This window comes from Nuphar pumila, chromosome 1 (genome assembly GCF_984573655.1).
Source record: "Nuphar pumila chromosome 1, dmNupPumi1.hap1.1, whole genome shotgun sequence".
Taxonomy (NCBI): domain Eukaryota; kingdom Viridiplantae; phylum Streptophyta; class Magnoliopsida; order Nymphaeales; family Nymphaeaceae; genus Nuphar; species Nuphar pumila.
In genome coordinates this window covers 52,389,496-52,409,249 of record NC_143249.1, presented here as the reverse complement: position 1 = coordinate 52,409,249, position 19,754 = coordinate 52,389,496, and the positions used below count along the sequence as shown (strand labels likewise).

The 19,754-nt window shown below is 37.5% G+C and overlaps 1 protein-coding gene across 2 annotated transcripts in view; it reads left to right on the top strand.

The window, feature by feature from the left end:
- The window catches only part of PA200 (proteasome activating protein 200), a 187,599-nt gene that overhangs the window by 78,932 nt on the left and 88,913 nt on the right, over positions 1 to 19,754 (top strand). For both annotated transcript variants that reach the window (XM_089998177.1, XM_089998185.1), the window contains exons 7-17: positions 2,213 to 2,329; positions 2,478 to 2,545; positions 2,644 to 2,745; positions 2,910 to 3,126; positions 3,361 to 3,600; positions 3,684 to 3,811; positions 3,951 to 4,068; positions 4,195 to 4,407; positions 4,479 to 4,628; positions 4,739 to 4,815; positions 4,930 to 5,138. In XM_089998177.1, the coding sequence (XP_089854303.1) occupies positions 2,213 to 2,329; positions 2,478 to 2,545; positions 2,644 to 2,745; positions 2,910 to 3,126; positions 3,361 to 3,600; positions 3,684 to 3,811; positions 3,951 to 4,068; positions 4,195 to 4,407; positions 4,479 to 4,628; positions 4,739 to 4,815; positions 4,930 to 5,138 (1,639 nt within the window). The remainder of the gene's footprint in view (positions 1 to 2,212; positions 2,330 to 2,477; positions 2,546 to 2,643; positions 2,746 to 2,909; positions 3,127 to 3,360; positions 3,601 to 3,683; positions 3,812 to 3,950; positions 4,069 to 4,194; positions 4,408 to 4,478; positions 4,629 to 4,738; positions 4,816 to 4,929; positions 5,139 to 19,754) is intronic.

Sequence of the window (19,754 nt, the reverse complement as noted above, 5' to 3'; positions counted from 1 at the left end):
CTGTCAAAAGGAGCAGGGAGGGGTTGACCCTCCCCTGCTGTCAAAAGACGCAGGGAGGAGGGGCTCGGCCCCCTCCTCTGTCAACACAAAGAGCAGGGAGGGGGCTCATCCCCTCCCCTGTCATAACACGAAGCAGGGAGGGGGTTCAGCCCCTCCTATGCCGTGATAGGAGCAAGGAGGGGGCTCAGCCCCTCCCCTGCCAAACAAAAGGGCAGGGAGGGGGCTCAGCCCCTCCCCGGCCGATCAAAAGGAACAGAGAGGAGGGGGGGGGGGGGGCGAGCCCCTCCTGTGCCGTAACAGGAGGCAGGGAGGAGGGGCTCGGCCCCTCCCCTGCCGTGACAGAGGGAGCAGAGAGGAGGGGGCCGAACCCCTCCTCTGCCGTGACAGAGGGAGCAGAGAGAAGGGGGAGAGTGGCGAACGAAAGAGGGGGAGGTGCGTACCTGGTGGTCGCCGGCGGCGGCATCGTCGGCGTCGGAGGGAGGTCGCAAGTGGTGGCGGGTCGGCAACGCAGAGGAAGGAGACGAGAGAGACCGAGAGACGAGAGGGGGAAGGAGGTTTCCAGAACCTCCCCCCTTCGTCGTTGCGTGCTTTTAAAAGCACGCAACTGACTTGTTTAACCGGGTCGGATCTGGGTCCGGATCCGGCCCGGATCCAAACATAATTTTTTTTTCCGATTATTACACATATTGTTAATATTTGTACCTTTGCTCCATTCATACACACACACACTATATATATATCATGTTTCCCGTTTCACATGGATATACTTTTGGACTTTTGCTCCACTCATATACACACCTTATACAGTTGGATTAGTTCGGGAACGGAAACATAAAGACCAGGGCTGTTTCTGACTAGAGTCATGTCTCACTTGCTAGATTTGGATCTGATTTTTATCTAGTCAGAATTGTCTTAGACCAATCTTAGTGTATTCACTTATGGAAGCATGTAATATAACATTCTTTAGTGCATAGGGTGGGTTACATTTGTTTAGCATTTATACTAGATTAGTTTTTTTGATACTCTTTTCCTTCTCCATTTCTTTATTTTCCTTTTTCCCTTTTCTTTTGACTCTTGTTATCAACAAAATATAAGGACTTAGCAGGGTGCAAGACTGTGGCAATCTGAATTTGAGGGGGGAGGGATGGGGGAAGGTGGTGTACATGTGGTGGTGGTGATAGGTTTCTGTGTAGAAGAGGAGATGCACATAATGTTTTGTCTATTCTGTTAATTTCAAGTGAAAGAGACTTCCGTTTTTACAATGTAACAGTAATTTTATTTAGAGTCCTTGATTTCATTATTAAATGGAGTCCCTGCATGTCAAAATGTTAGCAAGTTAAATGGTGTATTTAAATTCCATTCGATTTACACAAGTGCAGTGTTGCGAATATATGTGAATCTCCGGATGCTTTGATGTGAATCAGATATTAAAGTTTCTTACTTATTCCACCAATCTATGCTTATGTAATCTTGTCAAGTTTGCACTACTCATGCCACCTCATACACTAGTAATCATGTGAGCTGGCAATTTCTGGCTTTCACTTTCATCAATGGCTTATTCAAATATTCCTGACCATGCAAAAGATATATGTGAAATCATTAATACTGACAGAAACTCTCTTCTTGGAGGGGCACCAAAAAAAATAATCATTTCTTGTAAGAGCAAGTGGTTGGGAATACACATTATGACCTCTGGGTGGAGTGGCCGGGTCTCTTTAGTTACATAGAATTAGTCCTGCTATTTTGACAGTTGAAGTTCTGGTTGATCCCTAATTAAATGTATTTTTATTAGTTTTGGCTGATGCCTTATTGGATGTAGCTTGTAATTAGACTTTTCTTATTTTATTTTAAACAAGATCAAGGGTACATTTGTTTAACTCCCAGAGAATGATTCTCATCCAGCTCCATTCTCTCACGTCAAAGCAAATGTGAGAGAATAGGGCATGAGAAAAAGACTCATTTCTTTTGTAAATGAGATTTCATTTCTCATTTGCTGTCAGAATTGGAATCACATCTACCTCGTGATTCCGATTCATATGGTTCCAAATCAGATGTGGTGGGCTGAAGCAAACATGTCCCAAAAGTTATTTTTGTTATCATTAGGACATGTTTATCTTTTTTAGTTACTATCAATTATGTGCTACACTGATGTCCTTTTTTCTTTCTACTTTTCTTTTCCTTGTCTTGTTAACCTGCTGTATTGCTGAGCTAGGTTCCTGTAGCAAATGGAAATGGAGTGTACCCATTCTCCCTTGATGCACCGAGGAATACGAGGTTCTTATTTTTTAACAAAGTGTCCAACCCTATTAAGGCTGTTGCAAAATCCATTGTAAGGGAAACCTCTGTTTTTGTTTTCTTGTACATATCCTTCTTGATATGCATGTAGCTCAGTTAGATCCTGCATGGATATTGTGCAGTTAGGTTTTAAATATTTTACTTTAGTTCTATGAATTATTTGTGACATGCATGCCATGCAGGTCTATCTTTTAAAGCCTGGTGGCTCTGCTCAAGAGTATTTTGGAAAATTGGCAAATCTCTTGGAACAGTATGTCCATACAATATGCAATCATTTGTTGGCTGCAATTATTTATTGTTAGTGACTGCTTGTTTGCATCTCAATGACTAAATTTTTGTTTTCCTTAGATTCTACCATCCCTCTAATGGTGGTCGCTGGACATACTCGTTAGAACGTTTCCTACGTTATCTAATGATCACCTTCAAGAAACGGCTACTACATGAGCAGCAGTATGAAACTTCTTTCCTCTTATTGTCCTAGCTCGTATGTGCGTCATGTTATCTATGTTTTTCCTGTCATTGTGGTTAGCGATTTTATTAGATCATATCTTCCATGCTTTTGTATATTATTTGCCAGGTATTGCTTTCTTTCTTACCAGAACATATTCATACAGGAACCTGGCGAAAGGTGAAAATTCTGAATTATTTCTTGGGAAATTGGAAAGAACTGCTTTTGTCAAGGTTGTGCTGCAGTTTGTAGATCGTGCTCAGTATAGCAAGAATGAATCCCTTGCTGAAAGTGCTGCTGCTGCAAGTTCCACTTTGTCATATATAGAGCCTTCTTTGGTGCTTCCATCTATGATCTCTCGATTCCATTTGGCATTGGAGACTGTGAGTATTTGATGCTTAAGTAATCATTTCACCATTACCCTTGTGTTGTGCTTTCTCTACCTTTTCTGCAACCATTCCATCTCCTTTCATATCATTGCTTAGATCTTTTTAAATTTTTTTAAGTTTTGCTCTATGCGGAAATAATAAGGGATGCATTGCCTTGTTTTCTCCATGTTCTCTCAGTCCTACATGTATCCAAAGTTCTGAAAGTAGTATCTTTTTGTGATTCGTCAGCTCACAGCCACACATCAACTGAAGACTGCAGTGACAGCTGTTGCCTTTGTTGGTCGTGCACTGTTTTTATCTATGATTTCGGCTTCATCATCTGTAACAGATGGTATTAATGACAGTTCTCCTCGTGCTTATGGTGACCTTGTAGCAATATGTTTATCCAATGCCTTGCTTGGAATGGATGCAAATGATCCTCCTAAGACTTTGGCAACCATGCAACTTATTGGCTCAATATTTTCCAATGTAAGCATCAAAATACGGTATGTGTAGATGCTATACTCTTGGCGATATCTCCTTGCTCCATCCTGATTCTCATCTTGTTGCAGTTGGCTGTTATTGATGATGATGAAAATGTGGGTGCTTTTCTACCAAACATCAATTTCTCTGAGTGGCTTGATGAGTTCCTGTGTCGCCTTTTTTCTATGCTTCTGCATTTGGAGCCAAGCAGCAGTGTGTGAGTAAATGGCATCTATGGGACATGATTGCAGATATTACCATTTAGATGCTACTGTATGGTTTTTTTATTATGTTCTGTGTTTGCTTCCATTACTTTTTGCTCTGATAAGTTGGTCTTTATCTTCTGATTATTGCAGAAATGAGGGGATCCACATGTCATCGTCTTCAGGAACATTTCTTGTTGATGATGGGCCATACTATTTCTGTATGTTGGAAATATTGCTGGGCAGATTGTCAAAACCTCTACACAAACAGGTCTGGTAGACTTTTCTATTTGTTTTTCTTATAATTTCCTGCTATTAAACTTTAAGAATTGTTCTTGCATAGCCGCTGCTGTGGATTTCAATGGTGTTTTCTTTTCCCTTATTTGCCATTTTTCAGGCATTGAAAAAAATCTCCAAGTTTGTCAGAACAAATATTCTTCCTGGAGCTGTTGCAGAGGTTGGGCTTCTTTGCTGCGCTACTATTCATTCAAACCCAGAAGCAGCAGCTGTTCATCTTATTGATCCACTCTTGACATCCATTTTCGCCTCTCTGCAAGGAACCCCTGTGACAGGTTTTGGAGGAGGATCCAGCGAGCTGTTTTCGACCAAGGTCTCCTAAATACAAATGTTGCCTTTTGTCTTTTCTTCTGTTTAATCTGTTCATTTTCCATACTATTTCAGGCAACACTACCTCCAGCCCTTGAAGCAGCAGTTGAGTACCAGCTGAAAATATTGGCTGTTGCAATTAGCTATGGAGGTCCCGTGTTGCTTCAATGCAAGGAACAACTCAAAGAAACTATTAGATCAGCATTCAATGCACCATCTTGGAAGGTTAATGAGCTTCTTTGAGCCTAACGATCTATTTTTACTCTAGATTCAATGTATTCTATTTAATTTAGCTGTGTATCTTTGTTTCTTGAAATTTATCTGCCATGGAGCAGGTAAATGGAGCAGGTGATCATCTTCTTCGCTCCTTGCTAGGTAGCTTGGTTCTTTATTACCCCATGGATCAATATAGGTGGGTAAATTGTGTCAATTTATTAATTGATCTGTGTTGTTTATCTTCATTTCCAATAATGCCGCATTTGATTCTTGAGTCAATATGACTATAACAATAACCTTGGATGTAAAGGTGCTTTGCTTGTCATCCGGATGCTGGTGCACTGGAACAATGGTTTGGCACGAAGGATTATCAGAATGAAGATGCTTTACCAAGCCCTAAATGGCATATTCCTAATGATGATGAAGTTTCATTTGCTAATGAACTTTTAGACTTGCATTTGAGATCACCTTTAGATGATCTTCTCAATATTTGTCAGAGCAAGAATCACTTGGATCTAGGTAAGCATTTCCTGCACCAACATGATTTTGAATAATATTTGTTGGTTTCTGCTACTGCTCTCCCTAGCTATATTCCTGAAAAGGAAAACTAGAACTTGATTGTGGAGAATCCTTTCTATCCTTTTAAAGTATTGATAATGGTCGAGTTAACCCCATGATTTTGTGCTGTTAAAAATGGCATGTGAAGTCCTTGATCTATTATTTTGACTTCAATTCAGATTATTGCTCTGCATATTGTGTGTGTACGTGCTACTTTTACGTTTCCTTTAGACCATATTTGCTGGATCTATGGTTGTTTTAATTTTGTTAGTCTTGTTTGTTTAAGTTTTACACGATCTTGTTTCTTCATTTCATTGCTTTATAATCCATGTTTACGCTATGAAATTATTCATGAAATACAAAAAAATAGCAATAGAATGCCACTTATGGGCTTACACAAAAAAAGTCTGTAAAAGCAAGGACCACTTGTGAGTCAGGTACAAGCATACAAGCATAAATCCACAAATGGGCAAGAGACAAAGTAAAGAATATAAAACTTGTTATTGAGAGAGTGCTTACATTTACAAAGGGGACACACACACACACGTGGATCCCTGGGACCATCCCCAATGGCTAGAAATAGAGCCGTTGGGGAGGTCCCAACGACTCTATGGAACAAAGATAATAATGTCCTTTAGCTTTTAGCTAAAGGACATTACGTAAAAACACAAAAAATAAAAATAAAGGACAAATGTGCCCCTAATGGGCACAACCTATTGCAAGTAGGGAAAAGACTAAAATATCCTAATGGGTATTACTTATTACAAATACAATTATATATACATATTAATATGAATATGTATACACAATAAGTATATATAATAAATGGTACATAATATATTAGGCCCGCTTTACTATATGGTACAAAATGTTGGGCTGCCAAGAGACATCATATTCATAAAATGAGTGTAGCTGAGATGCGCATTCTTAGATGGACGTGTAGAAATACAATAAAAGATAAGATTCAGAACGAGGAGATATGTAAGAAGGTAGGCGTTGCATCCATTGGAAATAAGATGAGAGAGAATCATTTACAGTGGTTTGGACATATTCGGCGAAGGCCTAATGATGCTCCAGTTAGAAGGATGGAGAAATGAAAAAATATATTAGTTAAAAGTGGTCGGGGTAGGCCTAAGAAGACTTGGATGGAGATGATAGGAAAGGATATGAATGCTTTGAACCTCACCGAGGACATGGCATTGGATAGAAATGATTGGAGGAGAAAGATTCATGTGGAAGACCCAGAATGATTTTCTTTTTTGGTTCATATCGCCGACCCCAATTGTTTTGGGATGAAGGCGTAGTTGTTGTTGTATACACAATAAGTATATATATATATATACTTTAATACTCTCCCTCAAACTTACAATGTAATAATCAAAAGTTTTTCAAGCAAAAAATGAAATCTTGGGGAAGAAAGCGCTTTGTTGAAAAAATCAGCAAGTTGGAATTCCGATGCTACATATGACAAGGTAATAGACTTCTTCAAAAATTCTTCACGGACATAATTATAAGATATGCACAAGAAGTCATGATACCAATCATCTGACAATATGGGATCATCTATGGTGTTAAATCATCTATCTTCATCTTAGCATTGATTACTTCAGGAGTGTTCACCCTTTTCTCATCAGTGACTCCAGATTTGTCGATTATCTCAATAGTAAACTCAGATTGAGTCAGTAAATAACCATGGGAAGAGTAGGCTACTTCAATCCCCAAGAAAAATCTAAGAAATCCTAAGTAACTCTGTTTAGGAACATGCTTAATATAATTTACTTCCTATTTGTCTTCTTCAGTTATGATCATGTCATCAACATAGAGAACTAAGATGACTATACTTGCATTAGACTTCTTCCTAAACAAAACAATGTCAATATAATATGAAATATAACAAAGTTTAAGCATAACTGAACTATAACAATCATACAAGACTTTATGAGCCTGTTTAAGACCATATAATGCTTTTCTTAAATGAAGCACTTTGCCAATAGGAACCTCATATCCAGATGGTGGATCCATATAGACTTTTTCCTTCAATTCACCATTGAGGAAGGCATTCTTGACATCCATTTGGTAGATGGGCCAACATTTAATGGGAGCTACGACTATAAGTGTTCTAATGATGGTTATCTTAGCTAATGGTGCAAATGTTTCATCAATCTATTCGATATTCTTGTGAGTAACCTTTGGCCACTAATCTAGCCTCATGTTTCTCTAAAGTCATTACATTTGGTTTTAACTTTAGACACCCGTCTACATTCTATTGTCTTCTTTCCAAGTGAAAGATCTTTTAATTCTCAAGTTTTGGACTTTTCTAAGGTTTCTATTTCTTCATTCACAACACATCTCTACTCTGGATAATTCTTAGCTTGGTTGTATAAGAAAGGTTAAAAGTAAGAGAAAATCTTAGCTCAACAAGCTCTATTGTGCAGAGTAAAGGATTGGTAGAATTCAAACCTATTAGGAGGTCTATGTGTCATTTCAGATTTTCTAAGAGTGCCAGGTTCTTGATTTTCTATGCTGGAATAATTTTCTAGGGCATTGAAATGTCTATCATCTCTTCTCTTATATTGAATAACATCAGGCTGGTTATTTATGTCATGAAACTCACCACAGTGGATGTTGGATTTAGGTTCTTCATCAATATCAATACTGTTGTTTAACATTTTATTGTTACATTTATGAACTAATTCCATAAATGAGTAATCATTTTTTTCCTTAGGCACATTTATATCAAAGAAATTTTCTTGTTCTATACATGGTAACATTTCATGAAATATAAAGGTGGTCATGTTTAAAATCATACCACCTAAATTCTTTTTGGCTTTCACCATAACCAAGAAAAACAAAGGGATGACTCTTGGAGAAAGTTTGTCATTTTTATTTGTAAGGACAAAACATTTGCATTTAAAAGTTCTTAATCTAAAGTAATTAGGGGTAGCTTTATGATTTTTTTATAAGAAATATTTTGAAGTTTGGTCGAAGGAAGTTTGTTTATGAGGTAAACTGATAAACTGGTTCAAAATCGTGAAAGGGAATGGAGAGGGAGGGAGGAGAGAACTCGAGTTCTGCTTTGGAAATGGCAACAACTATTTTTTTTAATGCTGCACTAATCTTTTCATTAACCTTAATAGGGTTACAAACAATTTGCATGTACAAAAATGCCCTTTACAAGAAACACATATTACATATATGTATGAGAAGCTATATCGGATATGGATCTCTATTGGATCCATATCCGATCCATATTCTAATACCCTCCCTCAAGTTGTGCATGGGAGTAAACCATGTGCAACTTGTTCTTCAGATACCAGAAACGGTTACTCGTGAGACCTTTTGTGAACGCATCAACGACTTGATCTTCTGACGATACATAAACTGGTTCAATCTCTTTGTCTGCTATCTTTTGTCTGATGAAGTGTTGGTCGATCTCAATATGCTTAGTTCGACTGTGATGAACATGATTGATCGCAATTTGTATGACACTTCTATTATCAAACATAAGAGTTGAACCTGAGACATTCTCTCCCATTTTTGTAAGTAGATGTCTAATCCAGGTCACTTCAGCTGTGGCAGCTGCCATAGATCTATACTCTGCCTCGGTGCTAGATCTTGCTACAACCTTTTGTTTTCTGCTGCTCCATGAGACAAGATTTTTTCCAATAAAAACACAGTAACCTGAAACAAATCTCCTTTCATCCGGGTCCCCTACCTAGTTTGCATATATATATGCCAATATATCATGTTTTGGTGTCCCCCATGAAGACTGAACATATGTGAGTCCATCACCCACCGTGCCTTTTAGATAGCGAAGAATACGTTTGATGGCATCCATGTGACTAGTTTTCGGTTCATGCATGAACTGAGATACTTGGTTTACAGAATAGACGATGTCTGGTCTGGTAAAAGTGAGGTACAGTAACATGCCCACTATACTGCGGTATTTTCTTGCATCATGGTACAACTCTCCATCACAAATGCTCAGCTTTTGATTGACAACACTGGGTGTAGGCAGAGGTTTGCAATCTGCCATTCCTGCTTTGGCTAAAAGATCAAGAGTGTATTTGTGTTGGGTTAATGACATTTTTCCATCCTGCCTGTCCACCTCTACACCAAGGAAATATCTCAGTTCCCCAAGGTCTTTCATCTTGAATCGCATACTTAGAAGTACCTTAATTTGTTGAATGTGGTCTAGTGCATTGCCACTGATCACAATATCATCATCATATATAAGTAAGAAAACCATAGTGTCATCATCCTTATATATGAATAGAGAATGATCTAGTTGAGAACGGATGAAACCGTGGTTCTGAATTTCTAAGGAGAAACTTTCAAACCATGATCTGAAGGCTTGCTTTAAGCCATACAATGCTCTGGTTAATTTGTATACATATTCCTTTGGATCTCCCTCTGCATAACCTTGAGGCTGCTCCATGTAGACTTCTTCCTTTAAATCCCCATGCAGGAATGCATTTTTAACATCAAGTTGACTAAGGGTCCACCCATGTTCAATTGCCAAGCCAAGAATGATACGAATAGTTCTTATTTTCACCACTGGGCTAAAAGTCTCCTCATAATCTTGTCTGTATTCTTGAGTAAAACCTTTGGCAACAAGACGAGCTTTGTAATGTTCAATGCTACCATCCGGCTTATACTTAATCTTATAAACCCATTTTGAGCCAACAACATTTTTATCTGGAGGACGTCCAACTATCTCACATGTTTGGCACTCACGGAGTGCCTCGATTTCCTCATTCATTGCTTCAATCCATTTCTTAGAGTGGATGGCTTGACAAAAAACAAGTGGTTCTTCGTGTTTCTCAATCTTGGATAGAAAAATCTGAAAATCCATTGAAAAATTATCATAACTCACCCATTTTTCAATGGGATGCCTTATCCTGCCTGATCTTCTTAATGCCTCTCTGTCATTAGAAAATGCCACGTGTTCTCCAGTAGGCATATCTGTTCGCTCCTTGGGTCTCCTGGTATAGACATTTCCTTTGTATCTCAGACATTCTGTCTTCGATGCCTCATCAGAAACCGTCTCATCATTGGTGCTTTCAGGAGTCAAGGTGGTATAAACCCCAGTCTGTGAAATAAGTTCAGCACTGAGCCATGGATCATACCAATTATCATTGGTGTAAATATGTTCATGATTGCGATCTACTTTATTTCCCAGAAAACTATTTTCATCAAAAATAACATTTCTGGGAATTCTGATCTTTCTACTTACAGGATCATAGCACCTGTAACCCTTGTGTTCATTTGCATAACCTACAAACTGACATATAGAGGCTTTGTCCTGAAATTTAGTTCTCATGGATCTATCATTGTGGACATAACATATGCATCCAAAAACTCGTAACTCATCATAATCAGGATGATCACCAAAGAGAACATAATAGGGAAACTGATTTTCAAGAATAGGCATAGGAAGACGATTTATCACATGAGTGGCAATATGAAAAGCTTCTGTCCAAAGACTATTAGGCACATTAGAACCATGCATTATGCTCATTGCACTTTCCACAATGTGTCTGTGCTTACGTTCAACAACGCTATTTTGTTGTGGAGTGTACGGGCAAGAAACTCTACGATGTATCCCATTATCTTGGAGAAAGTCTAAAAATTCTTTGGAGGAATACTCACCGCCTCCATTGCATTGGAGAATCTGGATGTTTTGAGAGAATTGGGTTTTAACGTAGGCATGAAAGTGACGAAAGATGAGAAAAACCTTTGATTTGTATTTCATAAAGAATATCCAGGTAAAGCGAGAAAAACTGTCAATAATGGATACATAATATTTACTTCCAGAAGAAGAAGTATTGGGGGCTGGGCCCCAAACATCAGAACATATTATCTCAAAAGGCATGGAGGCTCTTTTATTTATTTGATGAAAAGGAAGTACATGACTTTTGCAGACCTGACAACTGGAACACATTTTATTCTTCAACAAAGGAGACACAGACTCTGGAAGAAATTCATTGGACACTAGTTTTTCAATAAAGACTTGACTACAATGACCAAGACGGGAATGCCAAAGTTCTGGCTTATTACATTGGGATATACTTAGAATACTTCTAGAAGTGTAATCGGACTTGGGAGGCTTCAGAACACTAGAGGCAGGATCTTCATTGAAGATATACATGTTTCCATGCCGCTATCCTTTAGCGAACATCTTCTTCGTTTGAAGGTCCTTCACAAAGACAGAAGTAGGAGTGAATTCAACAGAAGAATTGGTAGAATCAACAAGCATAGAAACATAGACAATATTTTTCTTTATATTTGGTGCATGAACAACATTGGATAGAGGGATGGATGAAGATTCAGACAAAGGGATGAGAATGTTGCCTACGTTTGAAATGGGGTGGTGAGTCCCATCTCCAGTTACAATATTAGACTTACCAAAATAGGAGATCAAAGTAGAGAACTTACCTGCATTGCCAGTGACATGAGCTGCTGCCCCTGAGTCTACATACCATATTCCATCATCATTCTGTTTCAATTTCAGGTTAGTCATAGCAGACAAGAGAAGGTCCTTAGCATCATCACTGACCCGAAAGGTACCCGCCGATCCTGATGTAGCAACATTTCTATTATTTTGTATTCTATTGCGATTTTGAGCATTGAACCAACAATTGGCCTTGATGTGGCCACGTTTGTTGCACTGGTAGCACGCGGGAACATTCCTTGACTGGTTGGGAATGGCATTCGGTGTAGGTAGCAAACCACGACCACCCTGAACTTGTGCTCCCCTACCTCTGCCACGCCCTCCTCGTGCATGATCAATAGTTATCCCTGTGGCAAAAACATCATGCATAGATGATTGCCCTGCTGGCGGGTCAGAGATGTTTTTCAAGGACATTTCGTACTGAAACAGTTTAGCACGTAAATCTTTAAAACTAGGTAACGTCGACAAGCATAATAAAGAAGTCACAAGAACGTGATACTCTGATCCCAGGGCATTCAGTGTTTGTTGCACTTTTTCTTTATCTGACACTGGATATCCAACAATGACTAATTGATTTGTGATGCTCTTGACTTGATTTAAAAATTCAATAATGGTCATCGTCCCCTTTTTTAGAAGTTAAAATTCACGCTTAAGATATAACACCTTAGCTTCTGATATCTGAGAGTAGGTCTGAGCTAGACTCTCCCACAATACCTTGGTTGTGCAATCATCAGGAATAAAAATCAATACTTCTTGTGATAACGTGAAAGTGATGTACTCGACGAGAGCCTGATCACGCTTCATCCAACTAACAAATGAAGGATTGCGAGTGATATTTGACAGACCGCCGTCTTCTTTTGATTCTTGTGTGATGAATTCTGCAGGTAGTGGAGTGGAGCCATCCAAATGACCTGAAAGATCTTGACTGCGAATGAAAGGAGTAATTTGTCTTTTCCAAGTCAAATAATTGTTTGTTTAGTTTTTCAGAAACTAGCTGCCCCAAGAAATTGGAGGAAAGACCGTGATTGGCTGAAGTATCCATTTGCGAATTTTGAGCAAGCGAAGATGAGGCAGATTCACGAACTGGTAGGACTCGGCTGGTATTAGGTTTGAAAGTTGTTACGTTTGAAAGTTGTGGATCAAGGGATGCAACTGGTAAAAGGGAGTAGCAGCAGGTCTTGACTGAGAAGCTTAGGAAGGAGGAGGCGTGAGCAGATTCACAAACTGGAAGGGCTCGGCTGGTATTAGGCTGGAAAGGTGTGGATCAAGGGACGTGGCTGGTGAAAGGATTAGGAGCAGATTATGACTGATAGGCTCGGCCCTTTTGAAGAGAACTCAACTTTTGAGTTCGACCCGACTGAAGAGGAACCAAAATTGGAGAAGTAGGAAATCGGGTACGAAGGAAAAAAACAGGAAACTTGAATCGTGAAACAGTAAAGAATTGGGTACGAAGGAAAAACAGAAAACTTGAATCATCTTGAATCGAGAAAGGGAAAGAATCGACCTGTTTAGAGGAGGAAACAGGTCTCGACTTTTGGGATTAGTATGTCACGAGGAAGAAGATGTACTCGGCTGAAGGACGAGGATGCAGCCTGTCGCGAGATCAGCTGAAGGACAAGGATGCAGCCTGTCGCGAAATCGGCTGAAGAACGAGGATTCAGCCTGTCACGAGGAGGAAACAGGAAAGAATCGACCTGTTTAGAGGAGAACTCGACTTTTGGGTTTAGCCTGTCACGAGGATGCAGCCTGTCAGGAGATCGGCTTTTGGGTTTAGCCTGTCACGAGGATGCAGCCTGTCACGAGATCGGCTGAAGAACGAGGAGGAAAACTCTGTTATGCCCAGATTGCAACCTGCTCTGATACCATGATAAACTGGTTCAAAATCGTGAAAGGGAATGGAGAGGGAGGGAGGAGAGAACTCGAGTTCTGCTTTGGAAACGGCAGCAACTATTTTTTTTAATGCTGCACTAATCTTTTCATTAACCTTAATAGGGTTACAAACAATTTGCATGTACAAAAATGCCCTTTACAAGAAACACATATTACATATATGTATGAGAAGCTATATCGGATATGGATCTCTATTGGATCCATATCCGATCCATATTCTAATATAAACAACAAGAAGCACAACTTCAACTCAAAAGGTTTTTGGAACATGTTTAGAATTAAGTTGTAATGAAACAAAAAATATAACAAGAGAATGCCTCTAATGAGCTTACAAGAACACGATCTTAAAGAACACTTATGGGTCAATCACATAAACCCATACACATGGGCCACTTAGGGCCAAAGAACACCATAAAAAATATAGAATTTGTATAACAAATATGCTTTCACAATACAAGAGGAGAATCACCCCTATATATATACATAAAACCATACTTAGAGTCATTGGGACTCTCCTCGATGGCTAGAAATAGATTCGTTTGAGAGGTCCCAATGACTTTAAGGGCTGATGACTATAATGCCCTCAAAAGTAAACTAATTTCCTAGTTTACAAAAATGTAATAAAAAGAATGTTGTACCTTAATGGGCATAACCTATTACAAAGCTGTGAAAAGACTAAAATACCCCTAATGATTATTTAACTATTACAATGACAATATATATATTTATAATGTATATATACATTATATATAGACATACATGTATATGCAAATATGCATATCTTAATACCTCCCCTCAAACTCACGATGCTACAACCGAGAGTTTGCCAAGGGGAAATTGAAATCTTGGGCTACGAAAGTGCTTTGGTGAAGTCTGCCAATTGATAGTCGGTTGGTACATATGGCAATGCAATGTTCTTCTTCAAGAATTCCTCTTTGACATAATGACAATCCATTTCAATATGTTCGGCCCGTTCATGAAATGTATGATTGCCGACGATGTAAACTACACTTTTGTTGTCACAACACAATCTTTAGTGTTTTGCTACATGAACTCCCAAGTCTTCTAACAATTGTTTTAGCCATACTAACTAAAAAGTAGTGGTTGCCATGGCTTGGTACTCAGCTTCCGTAGAGGATAATGACATATTATGTTGCTTCCTGCATTTCTATGAAATCAACGAATCCACTAAAAAAACACAAAAACCTGTAGATGAGTGACGATCATTCACATCTCCCCAATAAGAGTCTGAATAAGCAATAACTTCTAATGAGAAAGAAGATGACAAAAATAAACCATAACTAATAGTTTTTCTGATATATCTAATAATCTTCGTTACAACACTCATATGTATTATAGTAGGAGCTGAAATTGATTAGTAGAGTAAATAACATGTGAAATATCAAGATGAGTAATAGAGAAATAAGATAAAGCTCCAAGCAATTGTATGTAAGGAGTTGGATCCTTTAGATGTTCTCCATCGTCCTTTCTCATTTTGGCATTGATAACCTCTGTAGTATCAACTTGTTTTTCATCAGAAAGCCCTGATCGTTCAATGATCTTTGCTACATACTTAGTTTGTGACAAATAATAACCATGAGGTGAGAAGGCCACTTTAATTCCAAGAAAATACCGTAACAAATCAAGATCTGTCATATCAAAGCTAGCCTTGAGAACATCTTTGGTATGACTAACTTCCTGCTTATCACCTCATGTGATAATCATGTCATCAACATAGAGAAATGGTATTACTATGCCTGCATTATAAGATTTAACAAACAATGCAATGTCAGTATAACAAGATTTAAAGCCAAGTTGTATCATTATACTACTAAATCGATTATACCAAGCCCTAAAAGATTGTTTTAGGCCGTACAAAGCCTTGCACAACCGGAGAACTTTTCTATGTGCCAACCCTAATCCTGGTGGGGGTTTCATGTAAACTTCTTCACTACGGTTACCATTCAAAAATGCACTTTTAGCGTTTATTTGAAAAATTGGCATTTTTTAATCGAGACTATAAAAACAAGAGTTCTAACATTAGTCGTTCGAGCAACGGGAGCAAAAGTTTCATCATAGTCTATTCCGTACTCTTGACTATATCTTTGGTTACAAATCTAACTTATACCTCTCTAATGTCCCATCACTTTTGGTTTTAATTTTGTAAACCTATCTACAACCCATTGTTTTCTTTTCTTTGGGTAGTGTTTGAATTTCCTAAGTTTTTGCCTTTTCTAAAGTCTGTAATTCATTGTTCATGGCTCTAATATATTATTGACGGTTGTTAGCATCATTATAAGAGGTTGATTCTACATATGAGTGGATGACCATTAAACATACTCTATACTTAGGTTCAAAAAGAGTCATATGACACAAATTTACGGAGCTTTAGAAATCCTCATAGATTTTCTAATACTAAATGAATCTATGTCTTGAGAATATCTTTCTAGGGCACATGGAGTGTGATCTTTGGTGAGTCGAGAATAAATTTGCACTTCATTATGTGAATGGTTTATGCCATCAAGACCTTCGTTCCCATTCTCATGTGCATCATGGGTGTCCACATTGTCACTCACATGCACATCATGAATGTCATTACTATCATAATTGATAACTTTATCATGCTCATTAGCTAGATAAAAAAGAAAGGAATAATCATAATGTTCTTTGTTTTTATCGTTATCAAATCCATTTTCATTTTCAAGAAATGCATGTAGTTTATTTTTTTTAATTTCATAACATCTATACCCTTTTTGGTTTTCGGTATATCTCAAGAAAACACAAGGTATAACTTTGGGTGAAAGTTTGTCATTTTTGTTGGTTAGGACAAAATATTTACAACGAAAAACTCTTAACCTTTTATAATTCAAAGGGCTTTTAAATATTTTTTCAATAGGAAAAAAATTTTCAATAGTTATTGAAGGTATTCTATTTATTAAGTAGACTGCCGTAAGATCGGCTTTGACCCAAAAAATTTTAGGAACATCTTTTGATATAAGAAGTGTTCTAATAGTCTCAACAATATGTTTATGTTTCCTTTCGACTAATCTATTTTGTTGAGGAATATATAAACACGATTTTTTATTAATAATCTCATGTAAATCAAGATAATTTTTTAAGTCTTTTGATACAAATTCTCTTTTGAAATCGGATCTAAAAATTTTATTGTCTGCTTTATATTGTGTTTTCGCATAATGATGAAATTTTTGGAAGCAATCAAATACTTTAGATTTGTGCTTAATAAAATATATAAGTGTGTCTAATAAAATCATCCACAAAAATAACATAGTATGATACTCCTCCTTTGGACACAATCAGAGTCGGTCCCATACATCTGAATACACTAATTCAAATGGTTTTTAGATATAAAATAATTAGGTCCATATGGCAAGGATTTCATTTTACCAAAAATACAATCTTCACAAACAAAATTTTGTTCTTTACATTTTCTAGGAAACAAAAACAAATGTAATTTTGACACACTAGGCTATCATAGTCTTTTGTGCAAATTTTTTTTTTCTTTTTTTTCCACAAAATTACAAAAAGCATGGTTTGATAATTCAAGGTTGTCCATTACATATTGATCTCCACTTCTATGGCCTTTCCTAATCAACTTTTGAGACTGGGGATCCTGTATCAAATAACCATTAGATAAGAAAGAAAATTTGCACCAATGATTCACAATTTGAGAAACAAATATGAGGTTTTTAATTTTGACATTATTCTAACATTTGGTATATGAAAAGTTTGAAGTTTTTGCAAAGTTTCAAAACATTTATTTTTAAGGAGGTTCCATCAGTAGTTGAAACATAAAAATCATTTGCATTAGTTTGGCATTCGAATAGTATGAACTCATTTGGAGTTATATGAAAAGAAGCTCCAGAATAAAAAATCCAAGAAGTCTACCGGGATTAATACATGTAGATATGACTGCACCAGAGAAAGAAGTTATATTTTTGAACATTTGTTGTAGTGCTTCATAAGTTGTGTTAAAGACAATGATCCAATGCTTTTGGACATGCACACCATTTCTTTCAAAATATAGTCCCACATAATCCACCTTCTTTTCATCTCCTTGTTCTTCTCTTTTCCTTTTTCTGCAAAAAGGCTTTATGTGATCATGTTCATAAAAAAATGGCATATTAATTTGCTACTCTTGTATTCATAGTCTTTTTTTCCATGATCATTTGAGCTTCTCCCATGATCATTGGAGTTTCTCCCATATTCATTGGAGCTTCTTCCATAATCATTATTTTTCCCGAAGTGAGGAGGCTTATAAGCCCTTGAATGATTTTCGAGCCTTGACATAGCAAGTACCGATTCTTTATCTTTAGTGGAGGCGGGTTTTTTTAGTCTATTTTTCTCCATAGTTAATTCGTCAAGAGTTTGAACTATGATAAGAACTCCTCTATGAAGAAGATACGATTTTGTCCCTTCAAATGCGAGTCTAAGCCCATTTACAAATTGGTAGAAGTGTTTCGTTTTGATTGGGTTTTCATGGAGTTCTACGTCTTTGGGTGTAACGCTCTGAAATTTTAACCCAGATTTTTGAGGATTTTTTTTTATAAAGCGGAAACAACTAATAATTCCAGGGTTAAGCATTTCAAAACGATACAGGAAGGTAAAAGCAAACCACACCATTTATTTTTATTTCAATAATAATATAATCCAACATCAGAGTTTTAACATTATGAGTCTCAAAACAAAGATTCCAATCTGAAAGAAAGTAGGACCGCTAGGGAACAAGTAGATCAAGTCTTGGTTAGCGCCTCATCCCGCGTCGCTCATAGAACTACTCTTTGCTTGAAAATAATAAAAATTATGTGAATTAGACTACCACGTCTAAGTAGGAAAACTGTAATTTTTTTTCTTGCATGTAGATCATGTGTCAAGTATGTGATGTGGGTGTCGTGTTTGATTTTCAGCCTACACATAAGCACGCAAAGAGGTCTATGCAACAACAATAACAAACATATATCTAAGTAGAGAAGTAGATCATGCAACAATTATAATTAAGTAAGTAAAGCATTTTATGCAACTACAACCATTAAACAAGTAAGGTATTAAGCAATTAAAGCATATTCTGCAACAACAATAACAGTAACATGCATAACATCTATGTAACATCCACAATATGAATACAATTATCTCATCTCTACACATTTCAAGATTTCATTTCATCACAAGCTCAGAATATGAAATATGCTGAAAGAGTATGAAAATGTCTTTCTAGTATCTCCACTCACTGTGATACCTAACTGTTCTAAATAGTGATTATTTTATCTTATCCCGCGGGTACACACGGGCCAAGGCAACCATCACAGAAAAGAACGTTCGAGGGTATATTATTCAAGGGTATTTTATTAACCCGAACATTCTAACTGAGACTGAAATCCCAAGGGAGCGGCCAGTGACCGAGAGAACCTCTCAAAGGCCAAAACCAAAACATGATGCATCCCTAACTTCTGCAGAAGAACAAAGAACTACCACCTAGGACATATTGGTAGTCCGGGTCCCCCAACTCCGAGGACTGGGGACCAGCGAGTCATTTTAGCTCGAAACAAATAAACACGTCCCCGGAGTTTTGTACCACCTACCCTCTCCAAGGTAAGCCCGAATCTGAGTGGGTTGGTTTCATTATTTAATTTCTTTCCCGAAGTACAAGGCATTTCCCAAACTCCCTTCTACTGTCTTAGCAGTAGATCCCAACATTGGTCCTTTTACCAAGGTGTATAAACCATCCCAATTCTTTTCTATATTAACTGTAACGCCCCGAAATTTAAACCCAAATTTTTGAGGATTTTTTTTTTCTCTTAGCGGAAACAACAAATGATTCCAGGGTTAAGTATTTCAGGACGGTACAGGAAGGTAAAAAAAGCAAACCACACCATTTATTTTTATTTCAATAATAATAGAATCCAAACAGAGTTTATCACAAAATTTCAATCAATCAAAAAAAACAATTAGGACCGCCAGGGAACAAATAAATCCAGTCATGGTCAGCGCCTCATTCTGCTTCGCTCATGGACTACTCTGTGCCTGAAAATGATAAAAATTATATGAATTAGACTACCACGTCTAAGTAGGAAAAACTGTACTCTTAATGCAGGTATGTCATGAATCTAGTATGTGATGTGTGAATCTTTCAGCTTATTAAGAATCGTACAAAGTAGAGTATGCATCAGCAGTAACCGACATATATCTAGACAGGCATGCAGATTGTACAACAGTTA